This window comes from Rhinatrema bivittatum, chromosome 8 (genome assembly GCF_901001135.1).
Source record: "Rhinatrema bivittatum chromosome 8, aRhiBiv1.1, whole genome shotgun sequence".
NCBI classification, from domain to species: Eukaryota; Metazoa; Chordata; class Amphibia; order Gymnophiona; family Rhinatrematidae; genus Rhinatrema; species Rhinatrema bivittatum.
Genome location: NC_042622.1, coordinates 252,055,452 through 252,081,741, shown reverse-complemented (window position 1 = coordinate 252,081,741; position 26,290 = coordinate 252,055,452). Strand labels below are relative to the sequence as shown.

The following is a 26,290-nucleotide window of genomic DNA, read 5'->3' as shown; positions in this document are numbered from 1 at the left end:
GGTGCTGCAATTATCACTTATTTTTAGGTTCAAGTGCACCTTTCCTTAGCCATTCCTGTGTCAGGTTATCTACTTGTGGTTACAGAAATAATTTCCTGTTCTATTTGTGCTTTAGCCAATTATTTTTGTTTGCCAGCTCAAATCTTTAACATTTTCTTCTGGTTTTGCACATGGTTGCTTCATTCATTCCTTCTATTTGTCAAAACTGACAAGCTTCAAAGTTGGAGACCAGTTTTGGCTGTTCACTTTCATACTTCAGTCTTTGGACTGGTGCTTTTCAATATATTTATAAATGACCTTGAAAGGAATGTGAGTGAGGTGATCAAATTTGCAGATGACAATTATTCAGAGCAGTTAAATCACATGCGAACTGTGATACATTGTAAGACCACCTTGTAAGCCCGGAAGATTGGGCATCCAAATGGCAGATGAAAACTAATGTGGACAAGTACAAGTTTTTGCATATAGGGAAAAATAACCCATGTTGTAGTTATGATATGATAGAGGTGTTTAAAATCATGAGAGGTCTAGAACGGGTAGATGTGAATCTGTTATTTACTCTTTCGGATAGTAGAAAGACTAGGGGGCACTCCATGAAGTTAGCATGGGGCACATTTAAAACTAAACGGAGAAAATTCTTTTTTACTCAACGCACAATTAAACTCTGGAATTTGTTGCCAGAGAATGTGGTTCGTGCAGTTAGTATAGCTGTGTTTAAAAAAGGATTGGATAAGTTCTTGGAGGAGAAGTCCATTACCTGCTATTAAGTTCACTTAGAGAATAGCCACTGCCATTAGCAATGGTTACATGGAATAGACTTAGTTTTTGGGTACTTGCCAGGTTCTTATGGCCTGGATTGGCCACTGTTGGAAACAGGATGCTGGGTTTGATGGACCCTTGGTCTGACCCAGTATGGCATTTTCTTATGTTCTTAAAATTATTCCTTACCTGCTAATTTTCGTTCCTGTAGTACCACGGATCAGTCCAGACAGTGGGTTATGGTTATAAGGTAGAAGGCTACCCACAGTCCAGTCAAAACCACACGTGCAAAGGCTGCATCCTCCGGGGTTTGCATACCCAGACGATAAAACATGGAAAAGTATTTAACGAGGACCACGTTGCAGCTCGGCATATGCTGATGGGAGACAACTTCACTTCTGCCCATGACACTGCTTGAGCTCTAGTGGAATGAGCCCAGTCTTGAGTAGGTAACGGCTTCCCAGCATCAACATATACAGCTGTGACTACCTTTGTAATCCAGAGAGGTATGGGAGCCCATGAGGCTGGCTCTCCCTGCCTAGTACCACCGTGAAGAACAAAAACAGGCAATGTGTCTTCTGTAAAGGCTTAGTAACCTCCAGATACTGGACAATCTCTCTTGACATCAAAGGGTCTCAGACGATACTCTTGAACATCTTTGTCCAGAAAGGGCAGGTAGATGGACTGAGTCAAGCGAAAGTCAGTGACCACCTTCAGTAGAAAAGAGAACAATATGCAGCTGTACCGTCCCTGAAGTCACCAGGAGGAATGGTTCCTGGCAAGTCAAGGCCTGCAGTTCAGAAACCCTATGCGCAGAACAAATTGCCACAAAAAAAACAGTTTAAGGTCAGTAACTACAGGGTACACATTGGTCTAAACGTAGTGCCCACTAAGAAATCCAATACCAAATTAAAACTCCATAAGGGCACCGGAAACTGCAAAGGAGAATGAAGATGTTTCACTCCTTTCAGGAAATGGGCCACGTCAGGGTGAGCCGACAGGGATCCACTATTCACCTGACCTCTGAAACAGGCAAGAGCTACTATTTGTACCTTTAAGAAATTAAGTGCCAAGCCTTTATTCAAGCCATCCTGCAAAAAACTTCCAAAATGAGCGGAATCTTGACCAAACAAGTAACAGTATCGCGATCCTCACCAGGCCTCAAACACTCGCCAAACCTGCACATAAGCCAAGGAAGTAGAGAACTTTCTAGCTCTTAGCAAGGTGGAAATCACTGCTTTAGAATATTTCAGCAAGCGAGCCCTTTCAAGGGCCATACCGTAAGACAAAATAGAGTCGGATCTTCATGAAGAATAGGACCCTGCCGCAACAGATCACCGCCCACCGGAAGCCGAAGGGCTGACTCCGCCAGGAGCCGCTGCAGATCTGCATACCACGGTCTCCTGGGCCAATCCAGAGCAAACAAGAGCACCATCCCTCTGTGGCGCTCAATCCTTCAGACTAATCTGCCCAACATGGACCATGGAGGAAAGGCATACAGCAACTTGTCTTCCGGTCACTCCTTCCCCAAGGCATCTATCCCCAGCATCTTTGGCTCTCTCTTGCAACTGAAGAATTGTGGAACTTTCATATTGCGAGACGTAGCCATGTCTAGAAACAGGAGACTCCAGCAATCCAGAATCAGCTGAAATGCCTTGTTTGATAACACCCACTCTTGGGTCCAGACTTTCCCTGCTGAGAAGTCTGCTCTTACATTATCTTTTTCTGCAAAATGTGAGGCTGGGATCATCTGGAGATATAGTTCAGCCCATTCCATAAGTTGATCTATTTCCTGCAAAAATAGTTGGCTCTTGAATCCATCCTGCTGATTTATGTAAGCCACAGACAGTGTGTTGCTCGACATTATCCAGACCACTCGACGCTGCAGACTGTCAACGAACTGCCCTGTCTTCCAAACGAATGATGTTCCAGAGAGACTCTGCTCTATCCCAGCACCCTTGCATTGTCAACTCCAACCATAGAGGCCCACATCAGTTTTCAGTACTAGTCAGTCCAGTGGAACTAGGGAAAAATTCTCTTCCTTGGATGATTGGGAAGTAGCCACTACTGCAGTCAGGAGCTGAATCAAATAGTCCAGAGACTGCGGGTTCCATCAAGACAACAGGGAGCATCGAAGAGCTCGCATATGCCTTCTCACCTATGGTACCACTTCCAGGTTTGCTGCCATTAAACCAAAAACCTGCAGGTAGGTCCATTCAGTTGGGCACAAAGTGTTTATCAATAAACAAGGTTGTACCATCAACTTCTGAATATGAGCTTCCAGCAGGAAAACCTTGCCCTGCTTTGTGTCGAACCGAACTCCAAGGTATTCTAACGACTAAGCAGGCTGAAGATTGCTCTTGACTAGGCTCACAATCCAGCTGAACTCCTGCAACAGGGAGATCACCTTGTGGGTCACCAGGGGGCTCTCCAACAACTTGGCTTGAATCAGCCAATCATCCAAATATTTCTCCTGGGGGAATTTTGCGCAAAAAAAACCCACCTTAAAATTCTGCAAACTTTATATTGGTTAAAATAATTTACATGACAGTCTTTAAGTAATTACATTTTAAATTAATACAGAAAAAATATTAGAGATGCAGAATTTTAAATATTTTGAGCAGAATTTCACTGTAAGTGTCCCTTCAACTCGCTCTCCCTATGCCCCTGGCCACTTTGCCCTTCAGGCCCCAACTCTTCCACCTGCCAGTATGTCTCCCCTCCACCTCTAGGTTCAACCCCTTCCACTGTATCACCAATCCTAAAGTTTGACCCCATTCTCAGTACTGTCCCCTCCCTCTCACACATATGCTCCTCTCTAGTAGACATACACACACCCTCATACAGGCTCCTCACTCTCTCGCACACAAACACACACACACCCCCTCATATAGTGCCCTCTCTCTTGCATACACACCCACACAAGCTCCCTTTCTCTCACACATCCTCACATATTTATTTATTTGAGTTTTTTTCTATACCGGCATTCACGGAGTTCGTATCATGTCGGTTTACATAAAACAAGGGGTGATCAATAAATTATAAACGTACTTAACTATAACATGAGTATACATTTACAAAATATAACAAATTATAACAAGTGCGCAGAAAAAGCAGTTACAATAAAACAAGGATGGTTCTAACTGGGAGTAGAAGAAGAGGATGATAGAAGTTTAACAAGAAGTTTAACAAGAAGAACGTGCAGTGGTTGGTAAGTCTGTATCAGTTTATTGGGTGATAATCAGTCTTGCTGTATTTGGCGGTCGAGCATCAGTCAGGGTCCGGAAAGGCTTTCATGAACAGCCATGTCTTAAGTCTCTTTCTGAAGGTTGGAAGACATGGTTCCTGTTGTAATTCTAAGGGTATTGAGTTCCATAGTGGGGGACCTGCTGTAGAGAAGGCCATGTCTCTCAGTGTTGTGTGTTGGGTGGTATTGGCGTGTGGTACCTGTAGATATTCTCTGTAAGCTTCTCTTATGGGTCTGTTGGAGGAGTGTTTTTTGAGAGCTATTTGTAGATTGAGAGGAGCTAGTCCATGAATATTTTTGAAGATTGTGGTGAGGGATTTATGTATTATTCTGTAGTGGATTGGCAGCCAGTGAAGGTCTTTAAGTACTGGCGTAATGTGATCTCTTCTCCTCTTGTTCGTTAGGATTCTTGCTGCCGTGTTCTGAATCATTTGGAGAGGTTTAGTATGGGATGATGGGAGGCCTAGTAGAATAGCGTTGCAGTAATCTATTTTCGCAAAGATTATTGCTTGGAGCACTGTTCTGTAATCATGGAAATGAAATAGGGGTTTTATTCTTTTTAATGTGTGAAGTTTGTGGAAGCAGTCTTTAGTTGTTTGATTAATAAATGATTTTAGGTTTAGCCGGTTGTCTATCGAAACTCCTAGATCTCTTACTTTTGAGATTTGTAAGTTAGCTGGCGGGTTCGTGGTGATTTTGCAGTTATCTGGAGAGATTAGCAGGAATTCACTTTTTGATTGGTTAAGAATTAGGTTTAAGCTGGATAGAAGGTCATTAATTTCTTGAAAACAGTTTTCCCACATTTCTAGAGTTTTGTTGATGGATTCTTTAAGGGGGATCACAATCTGGACGTCGTCGGCATAAATAAAGTGTATTAGGTTCAATTTGTTTAGAAGTTGGCAAAGCGGGAGAAGATATAAGTTGAAGAGTGTAGGTGAGAGGGAGGAACCCTGAGGAACTCCTTGTGAAGATGGGTATCTATGGGATTCTTTGTTGTGGATTTTAACTTTGAAACCTCTGTTCTCTAAGAAAGTCTTGAACCAAGACAGCGCTGATCCTGCAATACCGATGTTCGCCAGCTGGTTTAGTAATATGGCGTGGTTTACAGTGTCGAAAGCCGCCGATAGATCTAATAGGATCAATAGGAAGGCCTGTCCTTTGTCGAGGCCTAAAGTCAGGTAGTCCGTAAGTGAGATGAGTAGTGATTCGGTACTTGAGGTTTTTCTGAAGCCGAATTGAGTAGGGAATAGAATTTTGTGTTCTTCTATGTAATCCGATAATTGCGAGTTTACTAGTTTCTCCATCACCTTGGCAATGAAAGGAAGATTGGAAATTGGACGGTAGCTGTTAGGATCTTTGGGGTCCAAATTAGGTTTCTTGAGAAGCGGTTTGATGGATGCTAGTTTAAGGTCATCTGGATAGTAACCCTGGGTGAATGAGCAGTTTATGATGTCCGCTAGAGATTTGTTAATGGTGTCTGGGATTAGAAGTAGTAATTTAGATGGGATTTGGTCGAAGGGGTGAGAAGAAGGTTTCATTTTCTTCAGAAGTGTTTGGATCTCTGCGGAGGTGGTGAGTTCAAAAGATTGTAGGGATATTTCCTTGTTGTGGAATACGTAAGTGCTGTCTGGAGTGCCTGTATAGGGCTTAAGTTGTGTTAGGAGGTTTGTAATTTTATTACTGAAGAAGAGTGCCAGCTCATCAGCTTTTGATTGAGCTTGGTTGGATGGTATGTCCGGAGTATTGGCCTGTGTTAAGTATTGGCCTGTGTTAAGTGAAAAGCGCTTTGGGGTCAAAGATAATGTCATGAATCTTATGTGCGTAGTAGTCTCTTTTTGTTTTTAAGGTGGAACTCTTGTATGAGTGGAGGGCGAGTTTGTAAGAAGAAAGTGTAGTAGGGGAAGGGGTTTTACGCCATTTACTTTCTTTCTGACGTAAATTGAGTTTGAGGTTTTTAAGTTCGTTTGTAAACCAAGGCTGCTTTTTTGACGCACCTTGTTTGACTTTTTTTTGTTATCAGTGGACATAGTTTGTTTGCCACATTTTCTGTTATTGTTGACCAGGAGTTTATGGCTGAATTAGGTGTCGTGATGTCGATGAGTGAGAGATCCGTGATTAGATGATTGCCGAGATCGTCAGATGAGCATACTTTTCTGTGGAGAAATGAGTGTTGAGGGGGGTGGTTGTTGCTCATTTGGGTCGTCGAAAAGGTGGTGGAGATTAGTGAATGGTCTGACCAGGGAACTGGTTTGCATGTAGGGTGTGTAGAATGTCTTATACCTGAGTTCATAAAGATAAGGTCCAGTGTGTGACCTGCCTTGTGCGTAGGTTCATTGATTATTTGTTTGAATCCCATTGCGGACATAGCGGTAAGGAATGTTTCACAGCTGGTTGAGAGTGTGGGGTTGTCGACATGTAAATTAAAATCTCCTAGGATTATTGTTGGAGAGTCTGGTTTAAGATAAGTTGCTATGATTTCTAGGATAGGTGATGCATCTGCTTCTAGGAGGCCAGGTGGGGCGTATACTAGAAGGATTTGGAGAGTGTCAGATTTGAACAAGCCTGTTTCTAGTTTTGAGTCTGTTTTAATTGGGTGTTGTGAGAATCTGAGATCTTTTTTAGCTGCTAGGAGAATACCCCCACCCCTTTTCTTCTGTCGAGGAATGGAGAAGAAGTCATAGGTCTGAGTTGGTAGCTGATTAATTAAAGCTGTATCTGTAGATTTTAGCCACATTTCTGTTATAGCACAGAGGTCTGGGTTCGCGTCTAGGAGAAGGTCATTTAAGATCAGTGATTTCTTGGACAGAGATTGCGCATTAAATAGAATCAGTGAAAAAAGAGTAAATCCTAGAAGTTGGGTGATTGGAGCAATCATGATAGGGATAAGGGATTTGTAGGTGCGTTGATTGTAGAGTATGGTTGATTTTCCTGTGAGTAGCGTTCGATGATGGAGAATCGGAATTGGGAGACCGTGGCACATTGTTTGCATTGTTAGGAGTATTGTTGGTGTTTGTGAGTAGAAGGTGAGTTGTTGCCTGAGTTGTTGCGTCTGGTTGTCTGAGTGGAAGTTGAGTTGTCTGTGTAGTAGTTGTTTAAGTTGTGGCGTCTGGAAGTCTTGTTTCGTTAGTTTGAATGTCTAGTTGTTTGTGCTGTATTGTCTGATTATCTGTTTGTATTGTCTGTTTGTCTGCAGACGTCTGAAGAAGGATAGGATGACTGGTGGTTTGTATGGTTAATGTTTGGTGAGGCTGCACTGTGTGTGCCACATAGAAGTCGAAAGGAAGGACGCTGGTGGGTGTTTGAGGATGAACTAGTTTGATTTTGCTTACCGCTGTGAAGTTCCGCTCCGTTCTTAGGTTCCGCTCTTAGGGTCCGCACGAAGGGGCGCACAAAGGGGCCAGCCCCTTTGTCGCGCTCCTTCGGCGCGCGGCGCCGTCAGGAGCTGGATTTTGAAGCGCCGAAGGGACAGCCTGATTGGCTGTCTGCAGCGAGGAAGAAGGTCCCTGATTGGCCGGATCGTCGGTGAGGTAAGCGCTGCAGCCGGACGGAAGAGGCCCGTACATAGTACATAGGCTACTTATGTCTCTCTCTCATGCACCCCTTCACATAGGCTATGTCTCACACATACACAATCCCTTCAACACAGGCTAGCACCCTTTTTCATACACATGCGCTCCCAGTTTCTGGTGAATTGCCCCACTTACTGGCCAGTTTCTTCAACTTGCTCCCAAAATGTGAGCCTTGGAGGTCGCATCGGCCAAGCAATTCCTCAGCGGCTAGGTGTTAGTTATAGCTATTACCAAAGCCACTCTCTGGCTGAGGTGCGGACCAAATTGCAACCTGCATTTGCCAAGGCAGCGGCAGCTGGCTCAATAACTGCCCTGGAATTCACCCCAGAGAGAGAAGTAAACAAGAGCGAGCCACCAGGGAACAACAAGAAACTATTTGCAAATTCATTGCCACTGCTTCAAATGCCTGCTTAAGGATAGTTTCAATCCTATTGTGTACATCCTTCAAGGCCGCTCCTCCCTCCACAGGGATAGTCGACCCCAACCAAATGTGTCTGATACTTCACTTTCGATGCATATCCAGCATGGCTCTCTGCTTCAACGGCATGGGAGAAGACTGATACATCACGCATTTCCAGCATAGCTCCCTGCTTCAACAGCAGGGGAGAAGAAAAACAACCAATAAGGACTGTATAACATAGTCTGGGTAAAACAAATAAGCATGGGTGTAGCTTGCTTATTGCGGCGGTTACTACCCCTACTACCCCTAACTAATCAAGCTAGATATTTCAATGGTGGGGGAGGAAGGTAAATAGAACCAAGAGCTAAGAGAAACAGATAAGTATGAGAGAAAAAATGTGTGAAGCTTGCTGGGCAGACTGGATGGGCCGTTTGGTCTTCTTCTGCCGTCATTTCTATGTTTCTATGTTTCTATGACTGGGACTGCATATACATCCACCTATGGAAAACAAATGCTCTCTCACCAACAGATCCAAAGTGTACAGGCCTTCCAAGACTAGACCTCCTTTGAAATTAGCCCCTGGGGCCTCACTCAAGATCAATCAATTCTTGAATGGTCTCCATCACAAGAGGGGGGCGGGGGGGAGGAGAATAGGCTTTACGCAGAGAAACCAAAATGGGATTTTTCTTTGGCTCACACATGGAATCTGCCCTAGTGACTCCCAGCATTTTCAGGGTCTGGGAAATCAGGGCCAGCAGTTCATCTCTATGGAAGAACCATAGCCTAGTCCTATACAGTTCTAATCCTGGAGGAATTTCACCACGCTCAACAGTCCGGATCGGCAACATAAGAAATTGCCATGCTGGGTCAGACCAAGGGTCCATCAAGCCCAGCATCCTGTTTCCAATAGAGGTCAAACCAGGCCACAAGAACCTGGCAATTACCCAAACACTAAGAAGATATCATTCTACTGATGCAATTAATAGCAGTGGCTATTCCCTAAGTAAACTTGATTAATAGCAATTAATGGACTTCTCCAAGAACTTATCCAAACCTTTTTTGAACCCAGCTACACCAACTGCACTAACCACATCCTCTGGCAAAAAAATTCCAGAGCTTTATTGTGCATTGAGTGCCTTCTGGATCTCTATCGGGTAGTACCACTGCAGCTCTAGAAGCACTTCGCACTTTCCAGTAGGTCCAGGCAAGGTATACACCTACGACTGATGTGGGAGCATTGGACGGGGCTGAGGACTGCAATCCCTGGAAAAACTCTACCCATGACAATGTAGAAGTATCTAGACCAGGAGGTACTTGAGGCGTACTCACTGAGCTGCCTTCCCCTGTTGAAAAACAAGTTAGGGGACTTCCAAAATCAGGCACCCCATCTGAAAAGTCTTTACCCAGACATAACATCCGGCTAAGAACCAGGTTTAGTGAAATCAGAGGAAGACAATTCTCCCTGAGCTTCCAATCAGTGCTGGCACAAGTCAGCAGGCACTTTTGGTTGAGATGCCAGACTGACAGGCAGCGCAAAGAGAAAGGCGCTTGGGTTTCTTTGATATATGCGAGAGCACACTTTGATGCACACTTCCAGCCACAATCAGTGTGCTGCCGTGTATATCTAATTTTTTTTTTTTGGGCACCCAAAAGTTATAGGCGTCCCACTGCCTACACATCCCTAGGATGGTGCCATAAAAAATAAGCGGACAACAACATAACTTGTGCGCCCAGGTAAATGGACTGCCAATTAAGGCGCTGCTTAACTTGGATGCAGAGACTACCAAGTGTCCAAAAACGAGATACACACACCAAGCTGACAATCCAGTAGAGGGCAGCCTAAAGAAAGCATGCGTAACGCTGTTGAAACCCACCACACAGCATACAGGGAAAGCCTCAGAACGGGTCTTAGCCTACATTGCTGCTCAACCTGCCAGGCTGCCCATGACCCTTGACCTCCCACAGAGCGGGACGAATATTAGAACAGCGCAACAAGCAAAGAGAACGGGGCCGGGGAGTAGAAAGCCCTACAGCAAAAAAGAAAAAAAAACACCCTCCTTCTCTGTCTGTATATATTTTTTTAAAAAACTTACCTGAGCTCAATCTTACCTGATTGAGTACAGAGATGGTCTCCAGCTGCGGAGGGCATTTGCTGTCACCGCGCGCTCAACTTACTGCACCCGCTGCCTTTCAACTGCTTAATGGCTAAGTCTACACCTAACTGAAAAAACAGTTACCGGACCGAGGCACTCATCTGAAGAACCACGGCAATCGCCTCAGGAATTCTCAACGGGGGGAGGGAACTTTGGTATCACCGCAGAACAGCGGGGCAAATTTTCCTTTTTTAAAAATTTTTTTTTAAACCAAAGCAATCCCCAGTAGGGAAATGCATATCCACTGAGAATGTTGGTAGGCTGATATCACAGTATACATACCACTGCGGTGACAATTTGCTCCATCTCCATCTGCTGGCAGAGGTGCATAACCCACGTGTTCTAGATTCATCTGAGTAGATGCTAAGAAACAGGAAACTGAAATCTGCCTAATCAGGCAAGCTGTTCCAGCACTAGATCTGCTACATAATTTTCGGCAGATTCTTTGTAAACTCTTGAACTATAGGGTTTGTGGCATAACAATAGCAGTACATGCAACACTTCCTCTTAGAAGTTAATTTAAAAAAAAAAATACAAAATCTATCATCTGTCCCCTGCTACTGCAGGGACATGAACAAGGTCACCTTGGCCTACAGCAGTGATGGCCAACCTTTTGAGCTCAGTGTGTCAAAATTCATAAAAAAAACCGAGCATAACTCGGGTGGTGTGTCACTTCTAGAAAAATCCATAATTTTGTGATATTTGTAGCTCTAATCAATAACAAAAAGTTATAATTTTAATATGTACTGTATTTATTAATAAAGCAAAAACAAATAATTCTTTACCTTACCTGCTTAGTGACTTTTTTGTTGCTGAATTTCATTGGCTAAATCTTCAATTGAAGATTTCGTACACTTCAAGTCCAAGCAAGCGTTACAAACTTCATCTGTCAGTCGGTTTCTTTTATTGGCTCCCATTCATTTTCACACCACTCCCTCCCCATCCCCCAGGCATGCACACATTCATTCTCACACACACAGACCTCCAGGCAGCACCCATGCATTCACACACATACACCCCCAGGCAGAGTCCCATTCATACACATGCACACACTAAGGGCAGACCCCCTCTCTTTCTTTTGCCAGCAATCTCGGAACCTCTCTCATTCCTCTGCTGCCACTGTCACTGCTGCCACATGGCTATTGGGGAGGTGCCAATTGCTGCTACTGACACTGAAGCCCATTCTGCTGCCTCCTCTGTGCAGGCCCCGTGGGGCTTCCACTTTCTCCATGCTGATCTCGTACATTGTGAGATCCGTAGAGAAAGTGCTATTCTTGCACATTCCCAAAGATTACATGTGCCAATCACTAAAAAGTAATTTTTTTTTTTTTTTTTTGCCTTTGCTGTCTGATCTTAGTTTTCTAATTGGTTGGTCACAGGCTTTTTTTTTTCCACCTTCCCTTTCTTATTTTTTTGCCAATTCCTTTTATATTGTCTGTTTCTTTTCTCTCCATCTTCTTCCCTCAAACACAGTCAGGTTCTCATTCTCACATGCATTTCTCTCTCACACACAGGCTCTCACTGGCACATGCTCTGTCTCATACAATCATTCATACACACAGGCTCTCACTGGCACATGCTCTCTCTCTCTCACACAAACACACAGAGGCTCTCACATGCTGTCTCTGCAAACATTCAGGTCTTCACTCCCACACACAGTCTCTCAGCTCATCTCAAACACGCACACATGCACACTCTACAGACCCTCAGCCTCTCTCTCACCTCTGGGCCTCCTCTTCGCGGGTCGCCGCAGGATGGGCTCTGCAGCGGCCCTGATCTTCTCAGGCCGCAGCGACCCTGCTACCGGGCCTCTTCCTCTTCTCTGGCCGCTGCGACTTGGAATTAGTGGCGGCCCGTAAACGCAAATGCTGCTCCTCTTCTGCACGCGCTGATGCTTCACATCCTTCCTACCCACGCGGCTCCGGCAACGTTTACTTTCGGGGACGCACAGGCAGGAAGGAGGAGGAGCATCAGCGCGTTTAAACGCGATCTTTGTCTTGAGCCTCATCGCTGCGCAGCATGAGCCTCCCTGCACCCGGGGGCATTGGTGGAGGGGTCCGGAGGGTAGGGGGATACTAAAAAAAAAAAAATTTTAAAGGGTCGGCGCAGCTGAAAAAGAAAAGGCTCGGCACAGCCGATTAAAAAAAAAAAAAAATCCCGATAGTCCTTGAAACGCTGCGCGTGTCAACAAAAACGTCTCAGCGTGTCGGCTAACCTCTGACACGCGTGTCAGAGGTTAGCCATCACTGGCCTACAGGGTTATTGCCTTCACCTAAAGTGCTTGTACTATCATCTACTCTAGTGCTCAAGCTAAAGGTAAGCACCTTTTTATTCTGGGCGACTGGCAGCCAGGGTGAATTTTTATTTTCTTTCATACTTCAATGGTAGTGGTCATCTGGCTGAGATTGGGCAAAAGTTTGAAAAGCCCTAATCTATACCTAAAGTGACCCTATTTAGCACTTGAAAAAAATTCATGTGACCTCAGAGGAAGACCAAAACAAATCAGTAAGGATGCGGTCCCCCTTCAACAATCATCTTTGCCACACAACAGTGGACCCTCTCTATTAACCTCCTCTCCCTCCCTGCTGCTCTCACACTCCAGCCCATCCCTTCTTTCTCTATTCAGCGCTTTTTTGCATCCCCCCTGCTGATCTCACACCCTTTGCCCTTCTAACCCCCCAAATGACCATCACCCCTTCCCTCTCACTTCATCCCCACCCCAAGCTCCTCTTACATCCTCCAATCGATCTCCATTTTTCACTCTCCACAAATAATCCTCCATCTGATCCAACCCTCAAAGCCCCTCCTGCATTTAATTCTTCCTTGAAACATACCCTGGCTAAGATCAACAACATTTTCCTTTGGGCCACAGGCCAAAGATGGATGACAACTGGTGGGAAGAGTGAACGGATGACAGGGCAACTTTTTCTCTTGGGCAGGTGGGTAAGGTGAGAGGAGTATGTGTACACTCAGCTCGTTCCTCCTCTCATGGTTGGTCCCAAACCAAATGGCAAACTGAAAATGGCAGCATCATTAGTAATGAAAATAGTACACGACTGAGCCAATACAGGCTCACAGCCCCAATCTCTCATGCATGGTGCATCCACTTACTGGTGTGATCTACAGGCCACAGAATCAAACGAAAGAACTGGACAGAGATCTGGTTGAAGACATCCAAAAGGTGAGAAAGGGAGAAGTGGTACTCGTTGATTTTAATCTGCCAGACGGGAACTACAGAATCCCTTCTGCTGAATCTACAATTAGAGATAGTGGGCACCCTCCAAGGGGCTTTGCTCAAACAAATGATAATGGAACCCATGAGAGGGTACTGGAACTCACAAAAGGGGATAAATTTCTAATGTCAGCGTGGGTGCCCACCTGAAAACCAGTATTCAGACAGTATGGTTTGATGTTACAAATAGGATACAGAGAAGTCACATGAAGACCTGGGTTTTGAATCTCAAAAACAGACTATGTCAAAATCGGGATGTACCTGGATGAAGTACTAGAAGACTGGGAGAAAATGGGGGGCGGTGAAACAGCCGGCCAAATTAAAGGAAAATTGGTTCTTACCTGCTAATTTTCGTTCCTGTCGTACCACAAATCAGTCCAGACCATGGGTTGAGCCACCTGTCCAGCAGATGGAGACAGGCCAAAACTAAAAGGGTATCCTATATCAGGACAGAGCCTACCCTGCATCCCTTCAGTATAACCATTGTCAAAGCAGAAAAGTATAAAGACAACAAGTATAAGGTCAAGCAAGTAACAAGATAACTAATAAACAGTGAAATAATTGAACAATAGAACATAAGAAAATGCCATACTGGGTCAGACCAAGGGTCCATCAAGCCCAGCATCCTGTTTCCAACAGTGGCCAATCCAGGCCATAAGAACCTGGCAAGTACCCAAAAACTAAGTCTATTCCATGTTACCATTGGTAATGGCAGTGGCTATTCTCTAAGTCACGGGTCGGGAACCTTTTTGGCTGAGAGAGCCATGAATGCCACATATCTTAAAATGTAATTCTGTGAGAGCCATACTAGCTACAACCCCCCACCCTCCTAACTTCCCCCAAGACCTGACAAATTAATTTACTACAACCCCCCACTCTCCTGACCCCCCCAAGACCTGCCAAAAGTCCCTGATGGTCCAGCGGGGGTCCAGGGCTCGCAGACAAATCTTTAATAAAAAAGCAAAAATCCAACAAAACCCTCCACCCTCCTGACGCCCCCCAAAACCAATCCACTACAACCCCCCACCCTCCCGACACCCCCCAAGACCTGCCAAAAGTCCCTGGTGCTCCAGAAGCGGTCCCGGAGCGACCCCCCCGGACCCAAATGAAGCTGTAAATAGATTGCTCTTCTATAAATATCGTTGGTCATTATGTTTCCGGTGCCTTCAATGAGAATCCAGGAAAAAGATATCCACAAATACCTGTAAAGCGGACAGACCGATAAAAACACGGGAGGGCGTCTGGACTGATACGTGGTACTACAGGAACGAAAATTAGTAGGTAAGAACCACATTTTCTTTTCCCTGTACGTACCCGGATCAGTCAGACCGTGGGATGTACCAAAGCTTCCCTAAATAGAGTGGGACCAAGACAGTTCTGCTCAAAGAACCTGCAGTCCGAAGGACCCAAACATTGGCGCCCGAACATCCAGACGGTAATGCCGAGCAAAAGTATGCAGATTTCAACGTAGCTGCCCTGTATATCTCCTGAGGAGAGACCGACTGACTCCCCGCCCATGACGTAGCCTGAGAACGCAAAGAATGAGACTTAAGGCCATCTGGGACTGCTCGACTATGACAGATATAGGCTGACGCAATCGCCTCCGTCAACCAATGAGCAATCGTAGCCTTAGAAGCCCTGTTGCCCCTATTTGGACCACTCCAGAGGACAAAGATGATCCAAAACTCGGAACTGATTGGTAACCTGAAGGTAGCGCACTAAAACCCGCTTCACATCAAGGCGCTTAAGATCACTCCCTGCCGTACCTGCTATATCTTCAGGAGAAAAAGCCGGAAGTTCCACCGATTGATTGACATGAAAGGAAGAAACAACCTTTGGCAAGAAGGAAGGAACCGAACTCCCGAATCCAAGAAACGAAGAAAAGGTTCCCTACAAGACAAGGCTTGAATCTCTGACATTCTTCTGGCGGAAGAAACGGAAACCAGAAACACAGTCTTGAGCGTCAAATCTTTAAGGGTAAACCGATGTAGAGGTTCGAAGGGTGCCTCACAGAGGGCCTGAAGGACCAAATTAAGACTCCACGAGGGACAAGTAGCCCGAACAGGCGGCTTCAAGTGCTTAGCACCCTTCAGGAAACAAATGATATCCAGATGAGCCGCCACCAAATATCCATCAACGCTGCCTAAGAGGGAGCCGAGGGCGGACACTTGGGCCCGCAAAGAGCTGAAAGACAAACCTTTGGATAGGCCCTTCTGAAGAAAAGAAAGAACATGGGGTATCTTGAGTTTTACGAGCCGGTACGCCTGATTCCGCATATAGGTTCTCAATAATTTTCCAGACCTGGACGTAAGCGAGAGAGGTAGATGGCTTCCGAGACCGCAGCAGGGTGGAAATAACTTCCTCCTTATATCCCTTCTTTCTTAATCTCCGCCGTTCAAAAGCCAGGCCGCTAGACAGAAGCGATCCACCAGGTTGAAAAATACAGGACCTGCCGAAGTAGGCATGGTAGATGGCCGAGGCGAAGAGGACCGTCCGTCGCCAGATTTACCAGATCCGCGAACCACGGTCTGCAGGGCCACTCGGGTGCCACGAGGATGACCGGCCCCCTGTGGAGTTCTATTCTTCTGAGAACCTTTCCCACTAGGGGCTACGGAGGAAACACGTAGAGAACGTCGCGGGGCCAGAAAGGACCAGGGCATCCACTCCTTCCGAGCAGTGTTCCCCCTCCAGCGGCTGAAGAATCTGGGAGCTTTGGCATTGCTCAAGGTAGCCATCAGGTCCAGGTGAGGAGGACCCCACCTGCGAACAATCAGATCCCTTCAAGAGGTGTGCTAGCGACCACCACCATTGTATGTCGGCGATGGTAGAACCGAAGAGAGGTAGGGGCGTCAAACTGCTCGGACACCGGCTTCCAGCGGAATAGCAAAGCTTTCTGTAATGGTTGCATATGCGCAAAAGCCCAGGGGACAAGGCCGATAGTGGAGGCCATGGTCCCCAGAACCTGAAGGTAGTCCCATGCCGTGGGAAGCAAGAGCGAGAGAAGTTTGTGCACTTGGTCCATACGTTTGAGCGCCAGAGTGTCCGGCAGAAACACCTTGCCAACTCGGGTATCGAAGCGCGCCCCCAGAAATTCCAGGACCTGGGAGGGCTGAAGGTTGCTCTCGGAGAAACTAACCACCCGAGGGAGGTGAGGAGAAGCAAAAACCCGATCTACCACTATTCTGCAGAGAGTCACCGACTTGGCCCGCACGAGCCAGTCGTCCAGATAAGGATGGACTAGGATTCCCTCTCGGCAAAGAGTTGCTGCCACCACCACCATGACCTTGGTAAAGGTGCGTAGAGCGGTGGCGAGGCCGAAAGGCAGAGCTCGGAACTGGAAGTGTTGGCCCAGGATGTTGAAACGGAGATACTTCTGATGCTCGCGACAAATAGGTATGTGAAGATAGGTCTCAGTCAAGTCGAGGGAGGCCAGGTATTCACCTGGACGAACTGCTGTTATCACCGCCCTCAGGGTTTCCATTCGGAAATGGGGTACCCTGAGGGCCCGACTGACCCTCTTGAGATCCAAGATGGGACGGAAAGAACTGTCCTTCTTTGGCACAACGAAGTACGAGAACAAATCATATGTAAACTAACTACGAGACATGTATTCAATGGACATTATATGACATGATTCAAATAGATATTGTATGAAATTATGTTACCGGTTATCTATTGGCACCTCTGTTAAAGTACTAACATTCGTTTTGCCTATTTGTGCTAGCCTGTAAACCATTATGATGGTAAATAACTTAATGATGGTATAGAAAAGATTTTAAATAAATAAAATAAATAAATAGATGGAATACTGGCAGATGCCTTGTTCCTCCACCGGCACTGGGACTATGGCTCCCAAATCCTGAAGCCTGGCGAGAGTCTGGCAGACGGTTGCCCGCTTCCGGGGACCGCAAGGGGAAACCATGTACAGGTCTGGCAGATCTCGAGCAAACTCCAGAGCATAACCTCTATCACCTCGAGGACCCACTGGTCCGATGTGATTTTGACCCATTCCTCCAGAAAACAGGAGAGACGTCCACCTAAGTCTGGAACAGAGGAATGGGCCGAATCTCACTGGGAGGCGGGCTTTGCAGTTGAATGTTGCGGGTTACCATCCCAGAAGGCCCGGCGGCCACGAAAGGAACGAGACCATGCCTGGGACCTGGAGAAGTTCCCTCTAGGAAAGGAACCCCATGCCCTGTTGGTATACCTCCTCTGTCCCCTGAAACGGGAACGTGTAGGAAAGAAAGACCTAGGCTGTTTAGGGCAGTCCTCCGGCAGCTTATGGATCTTGTTCTCACCCAAGGATTTAATAAGCTGCTTTAGGTCCTCACCAAAAAGCAACTTACCCTTGAAAGGAAATGTGCCCAACTGGGATTTGGAAGAGGAGTCCTTCGACCAGTTGTGCAGCCAGAGGCGGTGTCTGGCCAATACTGCTGAGACCATCGCCTTAGCCTGTATACGGAGTAAATCATAGAGGGCATCCACTCCATTCGCCACTGCGCCCTCCAGTCGTTCAGTCTGCTCCGCCTCTGCAGATGGGAGGTGCTGGGTGCTGAGCAATTGTTGGACCCACTTAAGACTTGCCCGCTGCATGAGACTGCTGCAGATAGTCACCCGGATACCTAAAGCCCAGACTTCGAAGATACGCTTGAGATAAAATTCAAGTTTGCGGTCCTGGACATCCTTGAGAGCGGTGGCTCCCACCACCAGAATGGTGGTGTGCTTTGTGACCGCAGAGTCCACCTTGGGAATTTTCAGCATTTCCAGGCAATCCTCGGGAAGAGGATAGAGCTTGTCCATAGCTCTGCCCACATGTAGCCCCATCTCGGGATCTTCCCATTCCTGAAGGAGCAGCAGCTTATGCATGGGATGGAACAGAAAAGTGAGTGGAGGCACCCCGAGTCCTGCCAGGACCGTGTCCACATGGGTTGGCATTGCGGCTGTAACTGTATCTGGAGGGACTTCAATCCCCAGTTCCTTCAGGATGAAGGGAATGAGAGGCTCCAGCTTCTCCCTTTGAAACAAATGTAGTACCCGGGGGTCACCCTCTTTGAGAGGGGGACCCAGCAAAGACAAACCCGCGTCCGGATCCTGATCCGGAATTTCGGGTGGCTGAGGCAGATCCGGGTGGGGTGGTACCCCAGTACCACTGATCCTGACGGAGCCTTGCGGATCCGGTGCCGCAGGAGCGGGCAGAGTGGGCATCCGTGGGATCTTGGTAGGCGGAGGACTTTTGGGGGGGGGGGGGGGCCCTCCTCCTGCAAGCTAGCCAGGTAAGATTTGTGCATCAACAGCACAAATTCGGAAGAAAAATGTGGCCTGGATTTCCCGGGGAGGAGGGGGCACAGGGCTCAAATAGAGGGGAGAAAACTGAAAATCTGGCTCCTCTCCCCCCTGCAGCTCTGAATCAGGAGCTGCACTAATAACCAAAATGGCCACTGTTCCCGCGGTTTGCCTGATCAGGAACGGCCTGGCCATGCCACGTGAGGAACGCACCAGGGTCCCTGGTGGAGTCTGCGCCGGAGGGACCCTCCCCACCCAGCAAGCACCCTGAACAGAGCCCATCGCAGGAGAGCCGCAAGGCAGGCTCCCCACATGCTAAACAAAAGTGAGATCGCAGCATGACTGACAGGAAAATCGACAGAAAACAGCCGAGCCATGCTGGGGAGAGGAGCAAGTGCAGGTGAATGAACCCTGCCCATTCCAGTCTCTGCTACAGCAGAGGAAAGTAAGCTGCCTTCCGTTTAAAATTAGCAATAAATCTTGTTTCTTTTTTTTTTTGTCAGACAGGGGAATGAACTTCCCTGTAAGTGCTGCCAGGGAATTACAACGTCCCGGGGCTCAAGGCAGTTTCTTAGGGGGAGTGACTGGACCACCACTATCGCCATGTGTCACCGGGAAGGGAGCCTAGGCTGAGAAAACTCAAGGGGCAAGCCCCTCTAGACCCCCCCCCCCCCCCCCAAGAGCAAGGAGACAGCGCTGTCCCCTAAATGACAGAGCTGGGATAAAAACAGTTTCAAATTTTTTTTTTTTTTTTTTTTTTTTTTTTAAGTAAACACAAGGAACAATAATACTTGCTTGAGCTTGAGAAATAGATAGAAAAACCCCACAGGGCAAAGATAAAGGAATGAAGTAAGGGAACCACATGGTGAGCTGCCTGCATCTGCTGGAGACAGACAAATACTGAAGGGATGCAGGGTAGGCTCTATCCTGATATAGGATACCCTTTCAGTTTTGGTCTGTCTCCATCTGCTGGACAGGAGGCTCAACCCACGTTCTGGACTGATCCGGGTACCTACAGGGAAAAGGAACTATTGCAAAGGCAACAAATCTACTTCTAGAAAAGTAAACAAAAGTAGGAAAAATAAACTGATATGGCTCTCAGAGGTGGCTAAAAAAATAAAAAGCAAGAACAGATCAAGAAGTAGCTGCAGCAGTCAAAAAAGCAAACAGAATGTTAGGAATTAAGAAGGGAATGGTTATCAAAACAGAAAATGTCATAATGCCTCTGTATCATTCCATGGTGAGACCGCACCTTGAATACTGTGTACAATTCTGGTCACCACATCTCAAAGATATAGTTGCGATAGAGAAGGTACAGAGAAAGGCAACCAAAATGATAAAGGGGATGGAACAGCTCCCCTATGAGGAAAGAGACTAGAGGTTAAGGCTCTTCAGCTTGGAGAAAAGACAGCTGAGGGGGAAATATGATAGAGGTCTTTAAAAATCATGAGAGGTCTTGAACGAGTAGATATGAATCTGTTATTGACACTTTCGGATAATAGAAGGACTAGGGGGCACTCCATGAAATTAGCAAGTAGCACATTTAAGACTAATCTGAGGAAGTGTTCTCCTCGACGCACATTTAAACTCTGGAATTTGTTGCCAGAGGATGTTAGTGCAGTTAGTGTAGCTGGGTTTAAAAAAGGTTTGGATAAGTTCTGGGAGGAGAAGTCCATTAACTATTAATAGAGTTGACTTAGGGAATGGCCTCTGCTATTACTGGCATCAGTAGCACGGGATCTTCTTAATGTTTGGTACCTGCCAGGTTCTTGTGGCCTGTTTGGCCTCTGTTGAACAGATGCTGGGCTAAATGGACCCTTGGTCTGACCCAGCATGGCAGTATCTTATGTATCCCAAAAAGAGGAACACAGGGAAGAATACCTGTGAAACTGAGGAAGATGAAGAAAATTCAGGAACGCAAAGTGTCAACCGGAAGAAAGGTTTGCCAAAAAAGTAAAGCAAGGTGATCAATCTTTTTCTGATATATCTGAAAAATGCTTTAAGGCCTGAAGTGGGATAGTGAAATTGAAAGGCAACAGGGAGCAATGTGAGGAGAGAAATAAAGAAATAGCAGAAATATTTAATATTTCAGTTCAGTGCTAATTGAAGAAAACCCTATAGGACCACCATTGCTGGCTGACAAGAACATAGATGGGAGTGGAGTAGATAACACTCCATTTACAGAAGAGAATGTATGGGAAGAACTAGGAAAATAAAGTGGACAAGGCCATGGGGACGGGATGAGGTACATTCCAGGATACTGAGGGAGCTCAGATATGGCAGCCGGTCTGCTGAAAAAACAGTTCAATAGATCCCTGGAAACAGGACTAGTGCTAAGAGATTGGAGAAGAGTGGCAATCGTCCTGTTTCACAAGAGGAGGCTGGAAACCACAAGCTAGTTAGCCTCACCTCGGTGGTGGTAAAATGAACAGACTCTGCTGAAGGAAAGGATAGTGAACTATCTAAAATCCAGTAGGACAGATTCACCAGGGAAAGGTCCTGTCAGTGAAATCAGACTTTTTATTCAGCGACTAGAGACTTGGATCGAGGAAGAGCATTAGATATGATTTACTTGGATTTCAGCAAAGCATTTGATTTAGTCCCGCATAGGAGATTAGTGAACAAAATGAGAAGCTTAGGAGTGGGCGCCAAGGTGGGCGCATGGCTTGCAAACTGGTTGACTGACAGGAGATAGCATATAATTGTAAATGGAACCTGATCTGAAAAAACAGTATTAAGCGGAGTGCCACAGGAATCTGTCTTTGGACTGGTTCTGTTCAATATCTTTGTGAGCAAAATTGCAGAACAGATAGAAGGAAAAATGTATCTAAGATCTACAAGAGAGTGGACTCACCTAAAGGAAGAGAGAGAATGAAAAGTGATTTAAGAAAGCTTGAAGACTGATTGAATCCCAGCTGTCAAATTCTCAATGTCAAGAAGTGAGGGTGCATGACTGCACTTCTTGGGGAATGAAAGACTAATGTGTACAGACTGGGACAGAGACCTTGGGGTGATAGTGTTTCCCTCGCTGCCTTCAGATTGGCAATGTGACAAGGCAATAGCTAAAGCCAGAAGAATGCTAGGATGCATAGAGAGGAATAATTAAGAAAGAGGTGAGAATACTCTCATACAGGTCCTTGGTGAGGCCTTACCTGGATTACTGTGTTCAGTACTTGAGCCTGTATCTCTAAAAGGATAAAGACAGGATGCAGGCGGTCCAAAGAAGGGGGACCAAAATAGTGTGGAATCTGTAACGGAAGACTTATGAGAGGCTGAAGGACCTGAATAGTTATGTACACCCTGGAAGAGAGAAGGTGCGGGGGGTGGGGGTGGGAGGAATGATATGATACAAAAAGGATTTAATGATGTACAAACGTTGAACCTTTTCTATTGGAAAGAAAAAAGTAGAACTAGGGGTCACAAAATGAAAATCGGGGGGGGGGGGGGGGGGGGGAAGACTCAGGAATTTTTTTTTTCTTGAACGGAGAGGGTGGTGGATGCCTAGAATGCCTTTCTAGAAGAGGTGAGGATGAAAACAGTAAATTAATTCAAGAGGGTATGGGACAAACACTGAATCCCTAAAGGCTTAAGGATGATAATGAAGAAGAGAGTGCATGAGGGTAACCTCCACGGAATGACAATAAGTACCATTAACCAGAAGGCATGGGGGATTACTACCCTTAGAATCATCAAGGCTAACACAACTGCAACATCACTCTCTGTTTTGACAGCTGGAAAAAAAAAGGGGGTATTGGATTCTGAAGACAGCCAATGCTGAGCCTCGACTTTTACTGTCTGGGCTATTAATATGCTGACATTGGGAATAAATTTCTACGGCCAAGTCCAAAAGCAAAGAATGTTCAAGCACCCATTATCTGAATTATCAGAAAGGCTGCTCGCCACGTAAAAATGTTGTAGTAATTTTGTTATGGGTTTAACAGTTGCTTGGTTTTGCTTGTAAATATTATTACCTTTAACAGACACTTGAAGGTAACTTGCACAAAGTGGCAGTTGCTGCCATGGGAAGTTTGCTGGGCAGACGGGATGGACCATTTGGTCTATTTCTGCCAACAATTCTCTTACTATGCAAGGCTTCCTGTTGTCACAGAAACTCAGACAGCGGGACCTCTGAGTTTGTGCTAGCTCACAGGCCCCTTGCAGACTATCACTACTAATGCTGCTAGCATCTGAAGACTGTTGCCATTTGAGGTACGTATGACCTCAGGTGAGGGTTCTATGGCCCTATGTGTGCCCCAATCCAAAGTTTGGGAAGTCCTGGTAAAGATGTTAAAGGTCACTGCATGAAGGCACTCTGCTAGACTTGACAAGACATGTATTCAAATATCTCCCCTCTCAAAATGCACAGTAATCAATCACCATCATAACTGCAGACCCCATTGTGTATTTCTGAGGATGGCACTTGATCTTTAGGGCAGAAAGGATTAATTACCAAGTTTCAGTGGGAAGCACTAGCTAAATAAACTCACTAGATGGCAGCACAATTTTTTTTTTAAAGTTAAGAAATCTCCACTGGAGACCAACCAAACTACCAGAACAAAATTTGAATATTCCTGAGGGCTAACCCACTATATGGGTGGTCATTAACAGTACACTTATTTTTAATAAAGACATGTTTAACAGTAACGAATTGATTAAATCAAATCTCTATGTTCTTTAATCAGAACTCACTTGTACCCAACTTGGGTTAGTTATTTATTACCTCCCAAAAATTATTTATATGTTGCCTAGTTTACTATGTTATCTGTTATATGTAAGGGCTCTGCCCAATGGTTTTTTGTTCACTGTAAACCAATGCGATGTGCGAACGGTCATCGGTATAAAAGAAACGTTAAATAAATAAATAAATCCTTATTTGCCTTATACTTTGTTCAGCACCATCTATGCTGTCCACATTATGGAAACAAATTTGAGCTCATAGGACCTACTCAAAAATCAGCAACACTTTACAGAAGCAATATTGTTAGGATAGATTTGGTACTCTTATGGTTTGGGGATTTTTTTTTTACTTACATAAAAAAGTTCTCATTAAATTGGATTTTTTACTTGCTTTGTCCCTTTTGTTTTCCTGCATTCTAATATTTCCCCAATACATGAAAATTGTCAGTTTCCTCTAAAAGGCTGCCTTCTTTCATTGACTACATATTAAATCACTACTCCCCTTACCCAAGAAAAAAATATTAAGTTTTTAAAAGGATATCCAAGGCATAGTTACTTGGTAGCTCATATGCAAAAAAAATAATTATATCCTCAAATCATCAACTATATTATTTCTAGATTAATTCAATCCCTGCTTACCAATTTAATGCATAGGTGGCTTTTACAAGCCTTTTCAATCTAGACAGGCACAAAACTCCTCTCATCTCGCTGCTGTAGCACCATTTATTTAAAAGTGTTTCTATACCGCTTTTTTCAAACAGAGTTTAGTCAAAACGGTTTACATAGAAATAAAAAAATAATAAAGATAGCTAAAACATTACACAAATCATATAATAAAATAAAAGTTAAGAAATATAAATCTAGTTAAAATCAAAAATCAAAGTGCTACCTTATAACCTAAATATATAGAGAAAATGGAGGTAATGCGGGGGTATTGAAATGAAAAAATGACATGAAAAATTTCTTCCTGTCCCTCAAAACAAACAAAATATGAACATTGTGCTCTTCCTTTCATATGCTCACCTCAAAACGTCAGATAGTAGTTTGATATTCAGATATATCCAGCCCACATTCAGTTTCCATCAGCCCTGTGCCCCTTATTCTTACCGAGATTTGCTTTAATTTTTCTGCTTAACTAGAAAGTTTTAGGATACATTTGAACCAAAAAGACTAATAAACATAATCGCTCATATCTAGGTAAAGCTATACAAAAAACAATTTTGTTGCTTTTTAACTAATACAGATGTCTCCAGGCCAAAAGCATGTTATATGGCACGGCTGATATGGAGGCAGGATGTTTTAGTGCTAAGAAACACCAGGTTATTGCATTGCCCCCACCTGCTTGCCCCGGTAGAAGAGCCGCTGCCTGTCCGATTCCACCCCAAAGGCTTCGCTGATCTTAAGGCGCAGATCTTCCACTTTGGTGAGCTTGGAGAGAGCGTCAATGCGCTGGGTCACCTTGCCGTCCATAGTGCGTACCTGGATCCACATGATGTCCGGCTACAAGACGAAGGCGAGAGGGGGAGAGAAAGATTTCATTCATTCATTCCACCGATAAGCCCCGCCGCCTACCCATAAAGTCCAAGGCAGAGTACAAATATAGTGGTTTAACCACCTTTCATATACCCTCTATAAAAAAAGCAACAGTAAGGGCTTCCGAACAGACCGGTACCAGGCAAGAATCCACCTCAGCTGAGGCATCAAGACAGGAGCAATGAGGCGCGAAGACCCGCTGCTTTATTTGAAACTTTTGGAAGGAAGGTCCCAAGCTGACGAGATGTGCGGAAACCGGAGGCTAGGAAGGGAGTAAGAAGGGGGAAGAACTATTGATTACCTCAGAAGCGAATCACGCCTGGCGGGATTTTCACGGACCGAACACTAGCACTAACCCCCCCAGCTCAACCAAAAAAAAAACCCACCTGGGTGCGCGGGTCGCCTTAAGATAGTCAATCAATAGGCGCTCTCAACCACACATACACCGCCCCGTGAGCATCTATCCTGCCCACCAGCGCGAATGATTGGGAGAAGGCGGAGCTACGTTCTTATAGTCAATACTCCCATTGGATGCGCGTTGCTGCCCTTCTTCTTCGGCATGTTTGGTTGTCACTACCTTCCGGCTCTTCAACTCCACCCCCCCCGTCGAAACGGCGCGCGCGATTTGCTTGTCCCGCCACAACTTCAGGGGAAAAAAAGTTAGGGAAGGTCCACACACCCTGCGAGACTATTCCAATACTCTCTTCTCTTACAACATTATTAATTACAACCGGACCCTCGCCCAAGATGTGTGACTAAACGCCACCTCACAATCTTCCCCCACATTAATTGAGACAGACTACTTCAGCACCACACTCACCTGCCGGAGACTTGCAGATCGAAACAACCGTTTATTCAAAAATTAAACTTTCCTGCCTAGAACAATTGATACCAACGCAATGCAGATCCACTCCCACGGAAACGTTGAAAGCAGTTGGCAAGCTTTTTTCAAATAATAGTAATGCATTCAAAAAAGCTCCAGCGACATGTAACGAAAGTGTTTTTGGAAGTAGGAAAAAGATTTCAGACCGTCCAAAAGGCACGAACAGGCTCTCTCAACATTCTATTCACTGTACTCTGAAGAGCGGTTTGGAGTTTGGCGCGGAAAACCCGAACGCAGGACTGGTGCTTCCTGATTGGTCGGGTTTAGCGGGAAATGGATAGGCTAGGCGTGTTTTGTCTCAATCACGTGACGGCCACCCTGACTTTGTCGTATGCAGATGCTCGTCCGTCCCTTTGGATCAGAGCTGGAGTTTGTGTGTTTTTATGGTAGTTTCATAATTTTCTGTGCGCATGTGCTGCTCTGTTTTGCTTTAACTATATATTTTTATCGATATATTGTATTTTTTATATATATATATATAATATCCTTTGCTCATCTGAAGAAAAAGTATTAGCTTTCGAAAGGGAGTCAAGAAATGTATGTAGTTCCGTGTA

General features: G+C 45.4%; 1 protein-coding gene across 1 annotated transcript in view; it reads right to left on the bottom strand.

Moving 5' to 3' along the window:
• The window catches only part of UHRF1 (ubiquitin like with PHD and ring finger domains 1), a 499,879-nt gene extending 474,617 nt beyond the window's left edge, over positions 1-25,262 (bottom strand). Inside the window, exons 1-2 of the mRNA XM_029614586.1 lie at positions 25,155-25,262; positions 24,659-24,820 (exon numbers count right to left, since the gene is read on the bottom strand). Coding sequence (XP_029470446.1) covers positions 24,659-24,811 — 153 coding nt within the window. The 5' untranslated portion in view covers positions 24,812-24,820; positions 25,155-25,262. The remainder of the gene's footprint in view (positions 1-24,658; positions 24,821-25,154) is intronic.
• Between the last annotated feature and the right edge of the window lie 1,028 nt (positions 25,263-26,290).